The sequence below is a fragment of the Falco punctatus genome (assembly GCF_963210335.1).
Source record: "Falco punctatus genome assembly, chromosome: 5".
Classification (NCBI taxonomy): Eukaryota; Metazoa; Chordata; class Aves; order Falconiformes; family Falconidae; genus Falco; species Falco punctatus.
Genome location: NC_137584.1, coordinates 21,423,789 through 21,440,013, shown reverse-complemented (window position 1 = coordinate 21,440,013; position 16,225 = coordinate 21,423,789). Strand labels below are relative to the sequence as shown.

Sequence of the window (16,225 nt, the reverse complement as noted above, 5' to 3'; positions counted from 1 at the left end):
GAGATCTATTGGAAGACAACCGGAAACCTGTGGATTCAGCAAGAATTTCTCAGTGGCTATTAAGATGCATAAACCTACCACCTAACCAAGTAACAAATGGTGAAATGGCTCTGTTTATACACTGTAATCTCATTAATGTAAGAGACCTACATCAATAATTTCTGAAGATAGATATGATGAACATAAAATTCAAAGTCTTTGTGAGTAGTATGGGATACTGTTACTGTATAGAAATGTCTGAGTAGCATGTAAATAAAAATTGAAGAGAAAAAAGCAGCAAATAAAAAAACACAACAAAACAGAGTAAGAAGTTATTATATCACACAGCCAGAGATTTTTCATCATAACAATAATCCAACAGATGTGTTTGGTTTTTTAAAATCTTGCTTTCCAGTGAAATGATAAGTATATATTCACACTATCCATCCATCTGACCCTTAGCTGTCTCCCTAATATAACTTGAAATGACTAATTAATATTAATATAATTTATCAGAGGCGGCCATAATAAAGATATAAATTCCCACAGGTTTAGGGAAAACACCAACTTGGTATCAGAAAGACCCAAGTTAAGAAAGTCATCCTCCAGCTTAATGTAATTACCCTTCAAAATGTCAATGGCCTATCTATAGATGGCAGATATGAGCCAGGCAAAATACATGCCTTTGCTTGCTCAGGTTCACGTCTAGGGGATATAGGAAGAGAGCCAAGACTGTTGGAAGGGAAATGGGAGAGAAAGGGAGAAAACCAAAACCCAAAGAAAAGCAGTAAGAAACCCAAAGCAGCAGAAATGAAAAAATAGCAGAATAGGGATTTTTGGTTTTGTTGTTGTTGTTGATTTTGTTTGTTCATTTGTTGTCTGGTTGATGGTTTTTTTTTATTATTATTTTATTAGGAGTTCCCTGAGAATATACCTGTATAAAGAACAATGTCCCTCAACTAGAAGGATGGCAGATAGGGTAGGTCAGATGTTTAGGGAATGGAGGTATGTCTGACAACCTGTGCCATTGCTGACTCTTCACGTTTGTCCTGATCTGTAACAATGTTTAAGATCAGATTGTTTGCAAGTTCAGGAAGAGAGTCTTGCAGACCAGCCATTCAGACAGATTGTCTGGTGTTAAATTCTTTTCACATAGAGATGCACAATCCTAGGTTATCTATTAAAAAGTTGAGGGAATTGATGCAACTGATGAAATAATGGAAGTCAAACTCAAGCCAAGCTTCTTGGTACTCTGACAGACTCACAGGTCAAAAAAGACAGCTGTGAGAGAAAAAACTTTTTGTACAAATTTGCTCTCTGATCCTAGTTTTCCAAATGAAACCAGAGCCAGGCTTTTAAGAATAATGTCCAGGACCAGAAATGTTGTTTGCTTCTAAATAGTTTAGGATACACAAGCAGCATAAAATGATCTCAATAAATACTTAAATTCAAAATGTTGATGGTGCAATCATGGCACCAAACTACAAGTATATGTAAATAGCATGGTCATAAAACCAATAATACATTATTATTTAAAAATATAAAAAGTATGTGATTGGAACAGATGTATGTTGAATTCCTAAAATATTTTGTTGCTGTTTTACACAAATAAACAAGAAAAGAAACCACTTCTGTCAATTGTGATGAGTTGAGAATGAGAAGCCTGAAGTATATGAAAGAGGCTGAGGTTTGGATTTTAGGCTTAAGATGGAATTATCAGAGGTCTGAAATAAATTTTAAAAATATATTACAACAAATAAAACATAAATTTCATTATGCATTTTTCCCCTCTTATGACTTCATCAAAGAAAAATCCTGGTGTGCACTTTTCATCTATGTATATGTATTCAAATACCTCTGCTACAATATGTATCTTACAAATTTTAACTACTCAATAATGTTTAATTTGAAAAGAAAGTAATCCTTTAAGTCTGGGGATATTCCACATAAATGTGAAAAAGTTTTAAGTCCTTTCTGTATTTTCTTTTCTTTTTCTTGTTTTTTTACTGTGCAGAAAATTTTAAAATAAATATGTTTTGGGGCTTACAATAAAGTAAGCTGAATGAAATACAGCATTCAAAAGTCAATAAATCTGCCTTTGTGACATTAAACTACTGTATCATACTAAAACTTTTTTTTAAAATTCAATCATAAGCACTTCTTGAGTTTTCAATATGTCAACATACATACTTTCTTTGAGATAAAACCCTTTTCATTGCTTGTCTAGGTTTTATCCTTTTAGAGAAACAGTTTTACAGTATTGTTCTGTCCTTCAAAGATGACAAGTCACGATGCTATTTGTGTTCTTAATTGCAACCACATCACAAACTAAAGCTCTGAAGGTTTGAATGTTAAAGCTGTGATAAACAGTGTCAGTAAAAATACTTGGCTTTGCATTTTTCTTTGAATACTACTAATGTCATGAATACGACTAGATAATCATGTTGGAAAGACTCAAACACTGAATTAAAAAACAAACACACAAACAAAACCCCCAAACCTACTTTCTCTCCTAATTTTTACAACTTCTAAAAAACTTGGAAGAATTTTTTTAAGTAATTATAAGTAAAATAAGTTACTAGGAAGTCAGATTCAATAATATTTGAGATCTATAAAAAGGCAGCCTGGTTTTTTTACTAGTTATGGAAAGTTAGGTTGTTTCCAAGCCACCAGTAAGTTTCCAAATTGTGTGTAAATTTGAAAAAAATGATAAGGGTTTACTAAAAAAGCATTTGCCTGTCAGGGATGGTTGTCTGTATACTAAAATAGCTGACATAAGTAGCTGGGTTTAAACCACTAATTTACAATTTCTTCTTTGTATCAGGGGAAAAAAATAGTTTAAAAGTTTTCTATACAACAAAAGTTTAATGATTAATGTTTTAAGGGAATCATTTAAAAAAAGGCAATTGTTTTAATATAATTGCTGCAAGACTAATATAAATCATAGCATTTGAAAGCAAAGCAGACTTTGTAAAGCAAACTTTTAATTTAATTTACTAGAACTTAAAAACACAAAATAGGGCATTGTCGCAAATGTTCTGACTTATATTCTTCACATCACACGTAATTATTGCTAGTGAATTATTTTGTAAGGGTAGTCACTAGCTTCTAACCAAACCCTGTTAAATATGAGAAATAACTCCAGTCAAAACTGTATAGGCTAAACATATTTAATTTTCAGCAAGTTGTATTGCTGTATTTTGAGAGCTAACCATCTCAATATACATATCCCATCAAATAATATTGCTAATTTTTCATAAAGTAAGGTTTACAGATGAAGCAATTCTTAAAAATATTAAAATTGATGGGTATATTATCCCTTTAATTAAGCTGTTTATGATACGATTTAAAAAAAAATGCTATAAATACTAAAAATAGACTGGTTTAATAAACTAAAACCCAACCTATCCTTACTCAAAATGCCAACTACACTGTCATAGAAATGCATTAAATTGATTTGAAATAATTTGTTCTTCATCAAAGTCTATTGTTTTTTTTACCATCTCAGTGCTATTTTACATGAACTTAGAAGATTTTTTCTAATTAATTTTTTCCAATTTCTTAAAAAAAATAAATTTGAGCTGGATAGTCTATACTTTCATTTTTTTCCTCAATTTTAAACATCAATATCCCTTCTTAGTCCCTTCTAGCTGTAGTTCTACAGCTTTGAGGTTACACAGATAATTGCTACTGGTGAGTTTGGACACTATAGAAAGCTTGTGCAAGGACTGATCATTTATATATTGTGATTCTTATCAACTCCATCAATCTTCTTCCCATCAAGTATTTAATGGTCCCCTACTTACTGACTTGCCATTAGCCAGTTTCCCATGTTCATTGGATGGATGGCTTATAAACATCCTGGCATAACTGAGATCATCATAAAGTTTGAGTACTAAATTTACAATAAAGCTCCAACAAGTAGCTACTACCCTCAGTGCTCTAGCACCTGAAAGCTAGAAAACTTTTCAAGGGGCTGAGTTTTGGGTGTTCAGACATGACATTTATATATGCAGGGGAAAGGTTCAAATCACATAGAAAATTGGTTTGGATTTAGAAATGTATTTACTTTTGTATGTTTAGTTTAAACTCTATTGTAAAAGCTACGGAGTTTTAGAATCAAATGCATGAGTTTTTACAGTGGTATTTTGTAGAATTTCTGCAGAAATGCTGGCACTTAAGCTGCCAAGAGAAACTTGCTCAGCATAAGAAAAGCTATATTATTTTTTAAGAGATCCTGAGAAATTATAAATTAAATCTAGCCAGAAAAGTCTTTCCTACAAGCTTCTTCATTCCCCTGAGGAGAATAAAAAGCTGCAAGGTGCTGCTCAAACTTCATTAAATATAATAGAAGTTATTAAAACCAACTAATAGAAAATTTTGGTAAGGAAATCACTTTGACATTTAGTTATGAGCTTTCAAATGGTAATTAATCTACAGGTGGACCTACTCTTTTATGAGGAGCGAGACTTTGCATCCACAGAAAAACTTTTTCAAAAGCAAGCAAAATGTGGCGCATCTGTGATGCAGTTCAAATATAATGTATTTCATAATGCATGACACAATTCAGTTTTTAATAACTGGAAAACAGTATCATAATAGAAATACAGATTCATTACTAATTATTGTGACACTGTAGTTTCATACTTGGGCCTTCCTATATTTCCACTCTATTTAAGTTTTCAATCATTTACTTTCTCAAATGGTTTTCAGAGTAATGCTAGTGTGCAAAGCATGCAGCCCAAAAGGCAGATAAATTTAATTGCATTGACCTCATTTTCATCAAAGATACCATTTGCAGTAAAGATGGAAGGGCCAACACTGTACTGTAATCCTGAATGACAGGCTGTAGAGTAATAAGGATAAAACAGTAGCTATTTTAGTCAAAAATCATACTGAAGGAAGAGCTATTAATTACTGCATGTCTCTAGTGAGAACAGTGTACTAGTGCCAGATAATGCCAATGATAGATTCTGAAGCTGATGTCTGCTACAGAGATCTTCAAAAAGTTACTAAAGTGATAAACAGATATAGGAAGTGATGTGATTATGGGGGCCTGCCTTCTTAAGATACCAAAATAGCTATTAATAGGACCTAAGACTATTTTAGATTTTTTTTAAGGTAGCCATGGAAAAGAAATGTGGGGTATGTAGTTACAGGCTAAATCCCTTCAAGTGGGAAGGTAAAAACCCCAGAAATTTGACAAATAATTGATCAGTAATTTTAAAAAGGCAAACTTTGATATGTGAAGTACTGACAGTATAACCAATAGAATTAACAAACTGGGGTACCAAATGTACTAAGTTCAAAAATTTGCCTGTGAAGGAGTTTTGGGATATCTGTAAGCCAAAATGTACTTCACCAGAAAAAGGAAACACTGCAAACTCCTTTGTCAATCACAAGCAGTTAAATTAACATCCCCAGAAAGATTGTTATGATATTTATTTGGTCTGCAAAATACAATAAAAAATAAAGATGGGTGTTAAAATTCCAACTCCCAGTTCAAGCCTCTTCTTGTTAAAGTTTAAGCTCTTAAAACAGGGTGTTTTTTCTTATTCTTTTTTTCAGGTACTCAGAACATGGAATTCAATTTACTCAGTAGTTCTATGTGCTTTATATCTATGGTGTTCGATGTACTTTAATATCAGAGTTTAGAAAATAGCTATTAATAAATATAAATTCATAAAAATACATATAATAAAGTTATTGTCATCAGACTTGTCCCTCCAAAAATATTCTAATTTAAAATAAATTCTGAGTGTTAAGTGCACTCATTTGTTATAATTATGTAAAATAAACATTCCAATAATTTACATGGATTAAAAAAACCTTCAAATTATTAAATGATGATGATTCTTTTTTAACAAATCTGTTCAATACTATCTTTATCCAGAAGGTTCCTGTGCAATGTCAAGCAATGTTATTATGAAATAAACACCGCTAGTTTATCTTGTTTAGACATTGCTAATTTATTAACCCTGTACTTTTCTTTTGTGTTTAGTATTCAGGAGTGATACGCTAACTTAACCCTCTAAAAGCTACAACTAAAATATCTTGTGACCACAATCTCCCATTACAAAGAAAGGAAAATGAGCATATGCAACCAAATGGAGATGGTTAAGGTAGATTAGAATAATCACTCCATACAGGATTCTGTTCTTTCTAATAGCCCCAACCCTATTAAGGATCTGTATTTTAAGATTAGATATCTATTTTGTAATTTTCATTCAAACCTATGTAAGTTCCTACAATTTCTACATATTATATTAACTACATTACATCATATCATATAATATCACATTATATTATCACATTACATTATATTATCACATTACATTATATTATAGTAATCATATCACAACACATCATATCATATATCATATATCATATATCATATATCATATCATATCATATCATATCATACCAAATCATATTAATCTATGAGGCATGTTTCACTTTACTGAACAGTGGCCTATATGCTTTAATGAAAATTTTGTTTACAAATCCAATTCTAAATATAAAAATTGTGAAATTAATCTGTGGGTTATTTTTTTTGCACAAGTTGTATTTTCTGCTTGCTGAAATTGAAGCCTTTTTTTATTCATTAAATTGCTTGTTATTACAATTAGAATTATACAGATAGTACTCATTTTTTTAAAGAAGCTTTTTTGCGTTTTAAAAAATCCAATCTCAGTTCTCTGCAGTTTTTAGTCTTTGATATTAAAGCCTATAAAGATGCTACTAAAGGTCTGAAGTGAATTTTGTGATGAACAACTTTGACAGTGGTTGAATTTTAAGTTTACATTGTATAAACAAAAACCAGACATTAAAATTACAAAGTTAAATAGATATCTCACGATTCAGAAGAAACAACATATGACAACAAATTTCTAAGGAAAATTTTTGAGGTTCTGTACTTACACATACAACACTGTCCTGGTATCACCAACTTTCCCAGCATCTCCCACAGTAAGAGTATCATAGCCTCTTTCCAGCTCAAACTCTTCAAAAGCAAGCTTTATAACCTATTAAAATTAAATAAGTTATTTCAAAACATGCCTACAGGTTATCTGATCTGTTGTAGTCTTAAAACAAGTTATTTGGCTACCATATATCAAGTCACGAAGCACTTACTCATGATTTCAGTTAGTCTTACTTCATTAGAGAAAGATATATAAGAAAAGCAGAAGCGGAGAAACTTCACTGTTTTCTAATCCCAAGAGGAAAGTCTTTGCCATAGTGTTTTAGAGGTATCATATACTAAAGATGCCAGTCACCTCTAACTGATGATAACTGTTCTCATTATTGAAAAGTTAATACAAACAGCGGTAAAAGCCTTTTTTAAACCTTAATAATCACATAAATATTAATGTAAGACTGTAAATATATGACATTAAAACCTTCTCATCTGTTGAATTATATGATAACAAGATGGCAGATATGAACTATCAATCCATAAGAAGGTGGAGGAGGCTGGTGCACAGAAATACAAAAGCAGAAATTTCTTTGTGTAAATTACTAACACTAAACTATTTCACTTAATGTCTAATCATGAATTGCCCAGAAAACTAAAAATATACTCCTCAGAATTGTTTGAAAAAGTATTTCTAATTTACAGAAATTGTAATTTTATGAGATAAAGTAAAGTATGAAAATGGATTTAGTCTTGTACAGAAGAACACTTCTAAGACAAGTATTTTTTAGAATTCTGTTTTGGTGAGAAGTAGTTGCAAGTTATATGTATACATATGTATATTGTACTTTTCCGTATTTTGATAACAAAGTTTCTGCAGACAACTTGATATAAAAGTGAAGACAGTCACAGTCATTTTTTCAGAAAATTTTACATTTTATCTGTATACTAAATATTGCAGATACCCCTGGGCAGACTTTTACACAACTTCAGCCACTGCATGAAAATGCAGTTAACTTTTCTTCTGTTTTGTTGCTAAAAACACTGTTTGGGTCATCTGGGATTTCTGCATCAGCCATATTATGCTGCTGTTTTGGCAGCAACACATGAAAAAACAATGGTTACCATCCACTTAAGTTTGTTTCTATGTGATTATCAAGGCACAATTAATCTCACCCAAATTTTAGCTATGTAAAAAGGCAGCGTCCAAGCTAAGCTAATTGTTTAAAATTTCTCAATATTGAAACAGAAAGCCAGCAAATCTATTCTCTTAGTGTTGGAATGGAAATAGTCTAGTCACATAAACTCCAGAGAGGAACTTACACTACCAGAGTAGATGAGGCTTACATTGAACTCTATTGCTTTAGTTTCTAACTCAAAGAAAAGTCTGTTTTCAATAAAACACTCATTGATCTAAAGATAATATATTGCCTCTTGTTACAAATCCATCTTGCTTTTCATAATTTGCTTTGCCATCTCTGCTATTTGTATGTTTATATTTTTAAATGCATGCTAAAATTGACTCCAGGACTAAAAGCCCTTTTATGTTTTGAAGTGAAGTTAATGTTTTACAGGAGTATCATTAAAGGTAAAAGAGAAAGAGGTTTTGGGGTTTTTTTGGGGGGGAAAAAAAAAAAAAAGCGCTAAAGCGAAATGGTCCTAGCATATCCATAGCTATGAAAAACATTATTAACACAAATACCTGTATATTTATTTTGACAATATGTCAGAGGTATTGTTTTGAGATCAAATATGGGTCCTTTACAGCATATCTTGCAGACCTGCCAGATTTTGAGATAATGTGTACTGCATTATCTACATTATGTTTCCATAATCACAAGAATTTCAGGAATATGCTGTAGATAAAATAGCATACATTTCCATATGATCCTTATTTACCTTCTAGTATTCATAGATTGTAACAGTGGTTAACATGCAAAATGTCATTACTAAATCAAGACTAATAAAGCCAAAGAAAAGCAAGAAACATATGCAGAAGCATAAAAGCAGCATTTTTTTTTTTCTGGCAATAAAAATAACTACATATATAAGATTTTTACTTTTAATGCAATTTTTATTTTATTTGGGGGAGGAAACCTGACAGAATAATCCATGATAAAATATGGTAATGTATTATTTAAATATGCTCAATTTGGTTAGACTCACATAATCTTTTACATTACAATTTAAAAACAAAAGTGAATGTTCATCACTTTAATAATAGAATAAGTTACAAATAAGTAATTAGATATAAAAAAAAAAAAAGAAGGATTTAAAGACCTGCTTAAGTATATAGGAACTGCAGCAAGAAAAATTTCTTTATGGAAAATACATTGTGTGTGAAGAAACATTAGACACTATTAAACAAAGTCTTGTTATCTTCACTTCCATGCTATTGTTCTATGCTAACACATAGAATGTGTTGGAAAGGCATTCAAATGGTTGAGACTTAAGAGGTAGAGGTCTAACTTAAATTCCTTTAATCTGATTCATGAAACCTACACTTTACCATGTAAACATTAAGCACCCAGTCTAATGATAGCTCCTCCTACAGTCAGTGAACAGAAAATGGCACCCAGAACACAAATCACATTATCTGGCCTAAGGCGAACCAAACTGCCTTTTAGTTACCCTTTCCACTGACTACATGGGGAGTTTGGATGGCTATGGGAGACTAATGCTTACATAGATAAAATTTATTTAGATACTTTTTTCTTAAGACAAAATTAGTTCCTCTGTAGATAAAGCTCTGAATCATCAGAAGCATTTAAAACTTGTTATGTGGATGCTTATCAGTTTATTTCTGAGAAAGAATATAAGACACTTTCATATAGATATAGATATGAATGCAGCATGGGAAAAACTTAAAAGGATTGAGCGAATATCAGCAAAAAAAATATACCTGTATGTCGTTAAATAATATTGATTTATATACTGAGGTGAAAAAAGCAGCTGAGATGCTTCTCTAGATTCAATGTTGGTTTGCATTTAAAAAAAACACAAACAATAGTAATACTAATCTAATCATCATCATTAAATATGCTTACTCTGAACTGATTAAAATAAAGGAAAGAATTAATTTTCATTAAAAATTTGGAAATACAAAAATTACTTCCAAACCCATTATATTTGTTTCTGAGTGACCAATTATAGTTCTTAAAGAAGAATGATCCTGTCTTCTTTCTGAAATACAAGAGACAAAATTCCCTTGTAAGCAATTCAGAATTATTACTTAGGATTAGTTAAATAGACTAAATCCCAAGAAAGCTTAAAAATATGAGACACCTCAGGAGGTACCTCTATACAAGCACTGCAAGTGAATTTCCTGTAATAATATTTTTTTTTTTTCCTAGAAGCATTTTCTTTTTTCATAGACACTGTCACACTTTATATTTCTGCTGGCATAAGTGCTATAGTAAGTAATTGGGAAAGACAGCACCAGAGTTGTACTAACAGAATTTCTGTATGGACATTCTTCCTGGAAGAAGCAGTAGGGAACATGGCAATATGACATTTCCAAAATGCCTACATGTACATGTTCTTTTCACTACTAGTAAGACCTATTTTATTATCTCTTAAATAAGTTAGAAATCTATGCATTCAATATTGTAAGTATAAAGTAAAAAGCGAGAACAGTAAATTTTGTCTTAAGATGCAAGCAGAAAAGAGAAATATCCATAAGATGTGTCATACTTACAAGCAGATCAAAAAAGCACATATGTGCTAGTGATAATGTGTTTTATTAAAAAAAAAAAAAAAACAACCAAACCACCACCACCACCAAAAAAACCCCCAACAAAAACCCACAGGAGTCTCCTTGATGGAGCATCTCTTAAATATGGGAAAATGAAGTGACACTATTTGTTGTCTCAGTAAAACTACAGAAAAATATATGAAGAACAGGGAAATGGAATTGAGGATCCTCAATCTGAGGTTTTAAAAACCTCAAGAAAATGTGTTCTTTATAAAGGCTTTTGATGAAAGATGTTTGCAACTGTTATAAGTTACTCTATTTCATTGACCTATTAGCTTCAAATGTGATAGTATTTTCCTACTATGCATCTTCTTCCTGATTTCATGAAAAATTTGAAATTTGAAACATCCAAATTTTTTGACTCTATCATATCTTTTACAGACACCTCATGCTCAAAGGGATTTGTAACCAAAAGAAGTCATTGCTACAGGCACAAACATGAAAATATTGCTGCAGTCTTCCAGTTTCTTAAATCTTTTTGAAATTTCATAATGAAACAAGCCAGATATTTAAACCAGAGCTTTAAAACAGGTTTCAGAGCACCTACTTCACTTGAAGAATAACATAATACAGAAGCAACATCATAAGATGGTACTAGCATTACAGAATACATACAAGGATCCAGTATTCCTTAAAATTGTAAAAAATGTGCTGCTCCCTAGCCTACCCCTCCTACAGTGATGTCTTCAAGTCTTAAGAGTCACTGTGACTATTTTCAAATTCCTGTGAAATAGGAAACATAGATCATTGACTACATATAGCAATAAAACTAGGTATCTCTTATGTACAAATTCTATGGATGATTAAATTTGAACTACAGACATCTCCTTTTTGCCAAGCCAAAACCCACAAAAATGTCCAAATCACTATTTTTAGGTAGAAGTTATAAATACAGAGAAATGACTTACAGAAATATATAATTCTATAAAGAATTACAGACCATGCCAAAAATAAGCATGAAGAAAATATAGCTATGGGAACATTTTCTGAAATATGAGGGAGTTTTTTAAACACAACACTAAAAACATTTTCTGCAAAGATTCTTTAAGAAAGTAACAGCACTTCCCTCTCTCTTCTCAGGATCATATAAACACAGAACATCTGTAAATAACGGGAACAAGAATTTATTATAAATATAGCTCTTAGGCATCTCTTTTTTCAAGAATGTAAGTATGTACCTGGGTTTCAGGTCACTCAAGTCAACAATGAAAACAATAAAGAAATTCTGAAACAACAAACATCAGTGCAAATGTTTAATAAAACCACAACTTCATTAAATAATATATTAGGAACTTTCCAACATTTTAGGTGTTCACAGGAGAGATGTGGTGCACAAAGTTAATGGACCCCGTAGGGCTATGCTGGTTGCTTGCCCCTAAATATTTGCTATATTTACTTCCCCATATGCCAGTAACTAAAGTAGAAGCCTAAGGACCTAATATAACTGCATAAAACAATGTAGTATTTTCATTAGAACCTAAATCCAAGCCCCTATAACCAGCACTGTTGTTGATGTGATCCACTAAATCAGGGGTCCTCAAACTACAGCCCAGGGGCTGGATACGGCCCCCCAGGGTCCTCAATCCGTCCCCCGGTATTTACAGACCCCCCTGCCCGGGGTTGGGGGGGAAACCAAGCAGCCGCAGATGACGGCCTGCCACTTCATCCACGCACTGGCCCCCTGGTTAAAAAGTTTGAGGATCCCTGCATTAAATCGTGTGAAACTGGTGACTGCCTGCACTGGTTTTGGCTATTATTCTTCGTAGCATCTTATATGGGGCTATGTTTTGGATTTGTGATGGAAACAGTGTTGATAACACAGAGGTGTTTTACCTGTTGCTGAACAGTGCTTGCTGTTCAACATCAGGATCTTCTTTGTTTCTGGCATTGCCTCACCAGTGAGTCGGCTGAGAGGTGCACAAGAAGCTGGGAGGGTACACAGCTGGGACAGTTGACCCCAAGTGACTAAAGGGATATCTTATACCATACGATGTCATGCTCAGCTAAAATAGCTGGGGGAATAAGAAGGAAGGAGGGATGTTTGGAGTTATGGTGTTTGTCTTCCCCAGTATCTGTTATATGTGATGGAACCCTGATTTCGTAGAGATGGCTGAACACCTGCCTGCTGATGTGAAGCAGCGAATGAATTCCTTGTTTTGCTTTGCTTGTGCATGCAGCTTCTACATTACTTAATAAACTGCCTTTATCTCAACCCACAAGTTTTCCCCCATTGTACTGCAGGGGAGTGAGCAGGTGGCTGGGTGAGGCTGAGCTGCCTAATTGCCTACTGGGGTTAACTGACCACAGTGCCTTACACATTGCCAAGACTGCTCCTGCACCGTGTTGCCCATTGCCTATAGTCCCCTCTATAGGCCTGTTTACCTTTACTCACATTAGAAGAAAATAAATACATTAAAAAAAAAAAGTAGGTTGTTTTTTTTTCTTTTGTGGGTTTTGTCCCATCCCGTCATGCCCCCCCCCCCCCCCCCCCCTTCTTTTAATTACTGACTCTGGAATGTTATAGAGGATTTTTAAATATTTTTTTTGCTTGTTTGTTTTTGAATGAATGGTAACAGTTGAGTTCATAAAGAATTTTACTCAAAGATATCAATATACTTTACAAAGGACACCAGTCCTTATTACTACAATTTTAGACTGAAATAGAGAGCCAAAAAATAAGTGATGAAAGGCAATCCAATAGCCTGAGAAACAATAGTATCCAGATTACTAATTAATTTCTCTGTTCATTATGTAACACTATTTTCCTTGAAATGATACAAAATTGAAAGGTGTCAAGTACAACCAAATTTGTTTCTGTTGGCGTTTTTTTTTCCTTTATTTTTACAAGAAGTTTATTCACTTTTGGGCTTGTATGCAATACAAAAAGAGAATTATGTTTACATTAATTATTATTTACATGCATAATTGAGAAAAAGGTGGTGGGGTTATCTTAAGTAGACAGACTATGTTAAGTTTCTTAAAAAAAACTTTTTAAAGAATCATCTACAAGAGTCAAGAACCTTAAGAGAGAAGATGGATCCAAAATTATAAATAATTTAGCAGTAGACTAGTGATTATAACTTCAGACCTGTACTGAAGTATTAGTAATCAATATACGAAAGAAGAGAAAGAGTGAAAATTATGACCTTTAAAAAAGATTATCAGATTGAAAGAAAGTATATTTATTATTATGTATAACAATCTTGCTTATTTTTACAGTTCTGCCTAAATTTCCATCAATGGTCAGACTGGCCTAAGCTTATATGGATAAGAAAAAATTAAAAACAGCAGTTGTACCTGAAGGCACAGATGCCTGTGTCCATACATAAACATGGGTATATATAATTGGGATGGTGTGGTCCCCCTGTTCCAACCTGACCTTTATTTCCCATAACCTTGATCAGGTGATGACCACCAGCTGTGGTGCTAATGTATGTGTCTGGTCATGATGGCTGCATCCAGCTCAAAGTGAATTTGGGAGAGACAGATAACAACACAATACCCAAGGGCTAATCTGAACAATGTGCCCACCTAACCGCAGTGTGAGCAAGGTCTGACTAAAGCCAAATCAAGTTAGGAAGAGACTAACATCTGTAGGCAGTATGCTAATATGACTATGGGTCAGTCCTCTTACTCCATAAATAGCAGACATCCCAGGGGCCATTGAGTTCTCTTGCACAGCAGCAGCCTGCACAACAGGATCTCTTCTTGAGTAAGGACACCTCTCAAGATTACTCTTTGAGGTTGAGAGATAGTAAGTGAATTGGGAGTAAGAGCCCTGAAACTCTGAAATATTAGCTAAGTGATATAAAGGGTTGATTGTGCACATATAATTCCTTAGCAATAAACTGTTGACCATACCTTGATCCAGTTACACCTAAATGTCTCTCTTAGTAATTTAGAACACAGTGGGGTTCTTTCTGAACCTCATGACTCAATGGGAGGATTTCCCTGCCAGTTTTGTCTGATCCTGTCCATTATGCAGTAATCAAGTGTACCCTTTCACTGAATCTTGTTAAACTGCTGTCACATTTACCACCGAACTTTGTTAACTCACTGTTTTATATCAATAAAATATACTGTTGCTTTTCTCTTGCGAGTGAAGTGCATGACTCCATCCATAACAATAGTATTGGGCAAATTTTATGTCCAGATAATGCAAACTTCGGTAGCAACAGCTTCCAAAGAGAGATATAAATTGTGTTCCAGTTGTAGGTCATCTGATGTTTTCCAGATAGTAAAGATGATTCAGCATTATTTTAACGCATTAAAGGTAATAAACATCATGTCTATGCACATTTTCATCCTATCAAGGAATTTTCTTGAGATCCAGTGAAAACATTTCATTTCAGATGTAAAAAATACGTACCTAAAACTGTCACTAATTTAGAAAACAGAAAATGTTTTTAATATAGAATACCCAGTGACCAATTTTCCTCTTCTACCAGTGAAATGATAAGAGTTGTTGATACTCTTGAGATTGAATTTTGTAAAGTGAAATACAACAAAACATTTTTTTTTATGTTCCTTTATGAAAAAAAGTTACTTATTTTGCCTCAGAGTCCTTAAAAAGTAACCCATCAATCGCAGTAGTATTACTCAAAATTTGTCATAAGTATAGCTGCAATTAAGTTACAAAGTGAATAACCCATAACTCCCAGGTTGAAATAAGCTGTTTCCAAACATACAATATAAAGGTTAGGCCATGAAAAACTACCTGTCCTGCAGTTTTTGTTGAGTGACAGCAAATTTACTGAAGAAATATGGATTATTTTGTTTCTTATTTTAAAGAAATGTTGAGGGCATTTAGTCCTACCTTTATGCAACAATTGTATATTCTTAAAATGTGGTTAAAAACCCAAATTTGCTTATTTCTCAGTATTGGCCTTAAGATTTATATTTCTTATTCACAGGAACTTACTTTCCTTTTAGCCCTCACTAGTGACCTGAAAATGAACCTAATAACCACACCTGGTAGAAAATAAATAAAGACAAAAAGCAAATGACAGTAATAATACATTTTAAATTAGTAATAATATTAAAATAAAAGGTGCTGATACTGTTTAAAAAAAAAAAAGAAGAAAAAAGTAATAGAATACTAATACTAATACTAATTTTTTTGTCCAACAGCTTCTTTCATAATTAGTCTCACCAGCTGCCTGGCCCATACTCCGTATGTTTCTAACATAAGTAAACAGATTGTCTTTTCTCCCATCAATTTTCATTCTTCGGATTGCTTGATAACATAGCTTTTTTTCCTTCTCTGTGTTGAATGTGCTTTCCATACCCAATATCATCATTCTTCAGTAAGTTAATTAAGGCCGAATAATTTGATATTTTGAAAAAAAAACCACAATAGCAATAATCTTAAGAGAATCAGTTCACTTTGTTTATGTAGTAAAGTTTAGGAATGGATCTAACATTGAACTTAGAATAGTCTTGTAAGGAAAAACTTTCTGATAATGTACACACATAGTAAGTACAGACATAGAGTGGCTGGAAGCTACAATTAGAAAAATAACAGAATGAACTGCAGAAATTGGAATAATAAAATTCTTGTTACTATGAAGTGCCATTTT

General features: G+C 32.8%; 1 protein-coding gene across 6 annotated transcripts in view; it reads right to left on the bottom strand.

Annotated features, from left to right (window-relative positions):
• CSMD1 (CUB and Sushi multiple domains 1) overlaps positions 1-16,225 on the bottom strand; it is a 1,231,811-nt gene that overhangs the window by 361,061 nt on the left and 854,525 nt on the right. For all 6 annotated transcript variants that reach the window (XR_013928146.1, XM_080387724.1, XM_080387722.1 and 3 more), the window contains one exon: positions 6,901-7,004. Coding sequence is in view for 5 of the 6 variants with exons in the window: in XM_080387724.1 (XP_080243850.1) it covers positions 6,901-7,004 (104 nt within the window). In the remaining variant the exon portion in view is untranslated. The remainder of the gene's footprint in view (positions 1-6,900; positions 7,005-16,225) is intronic.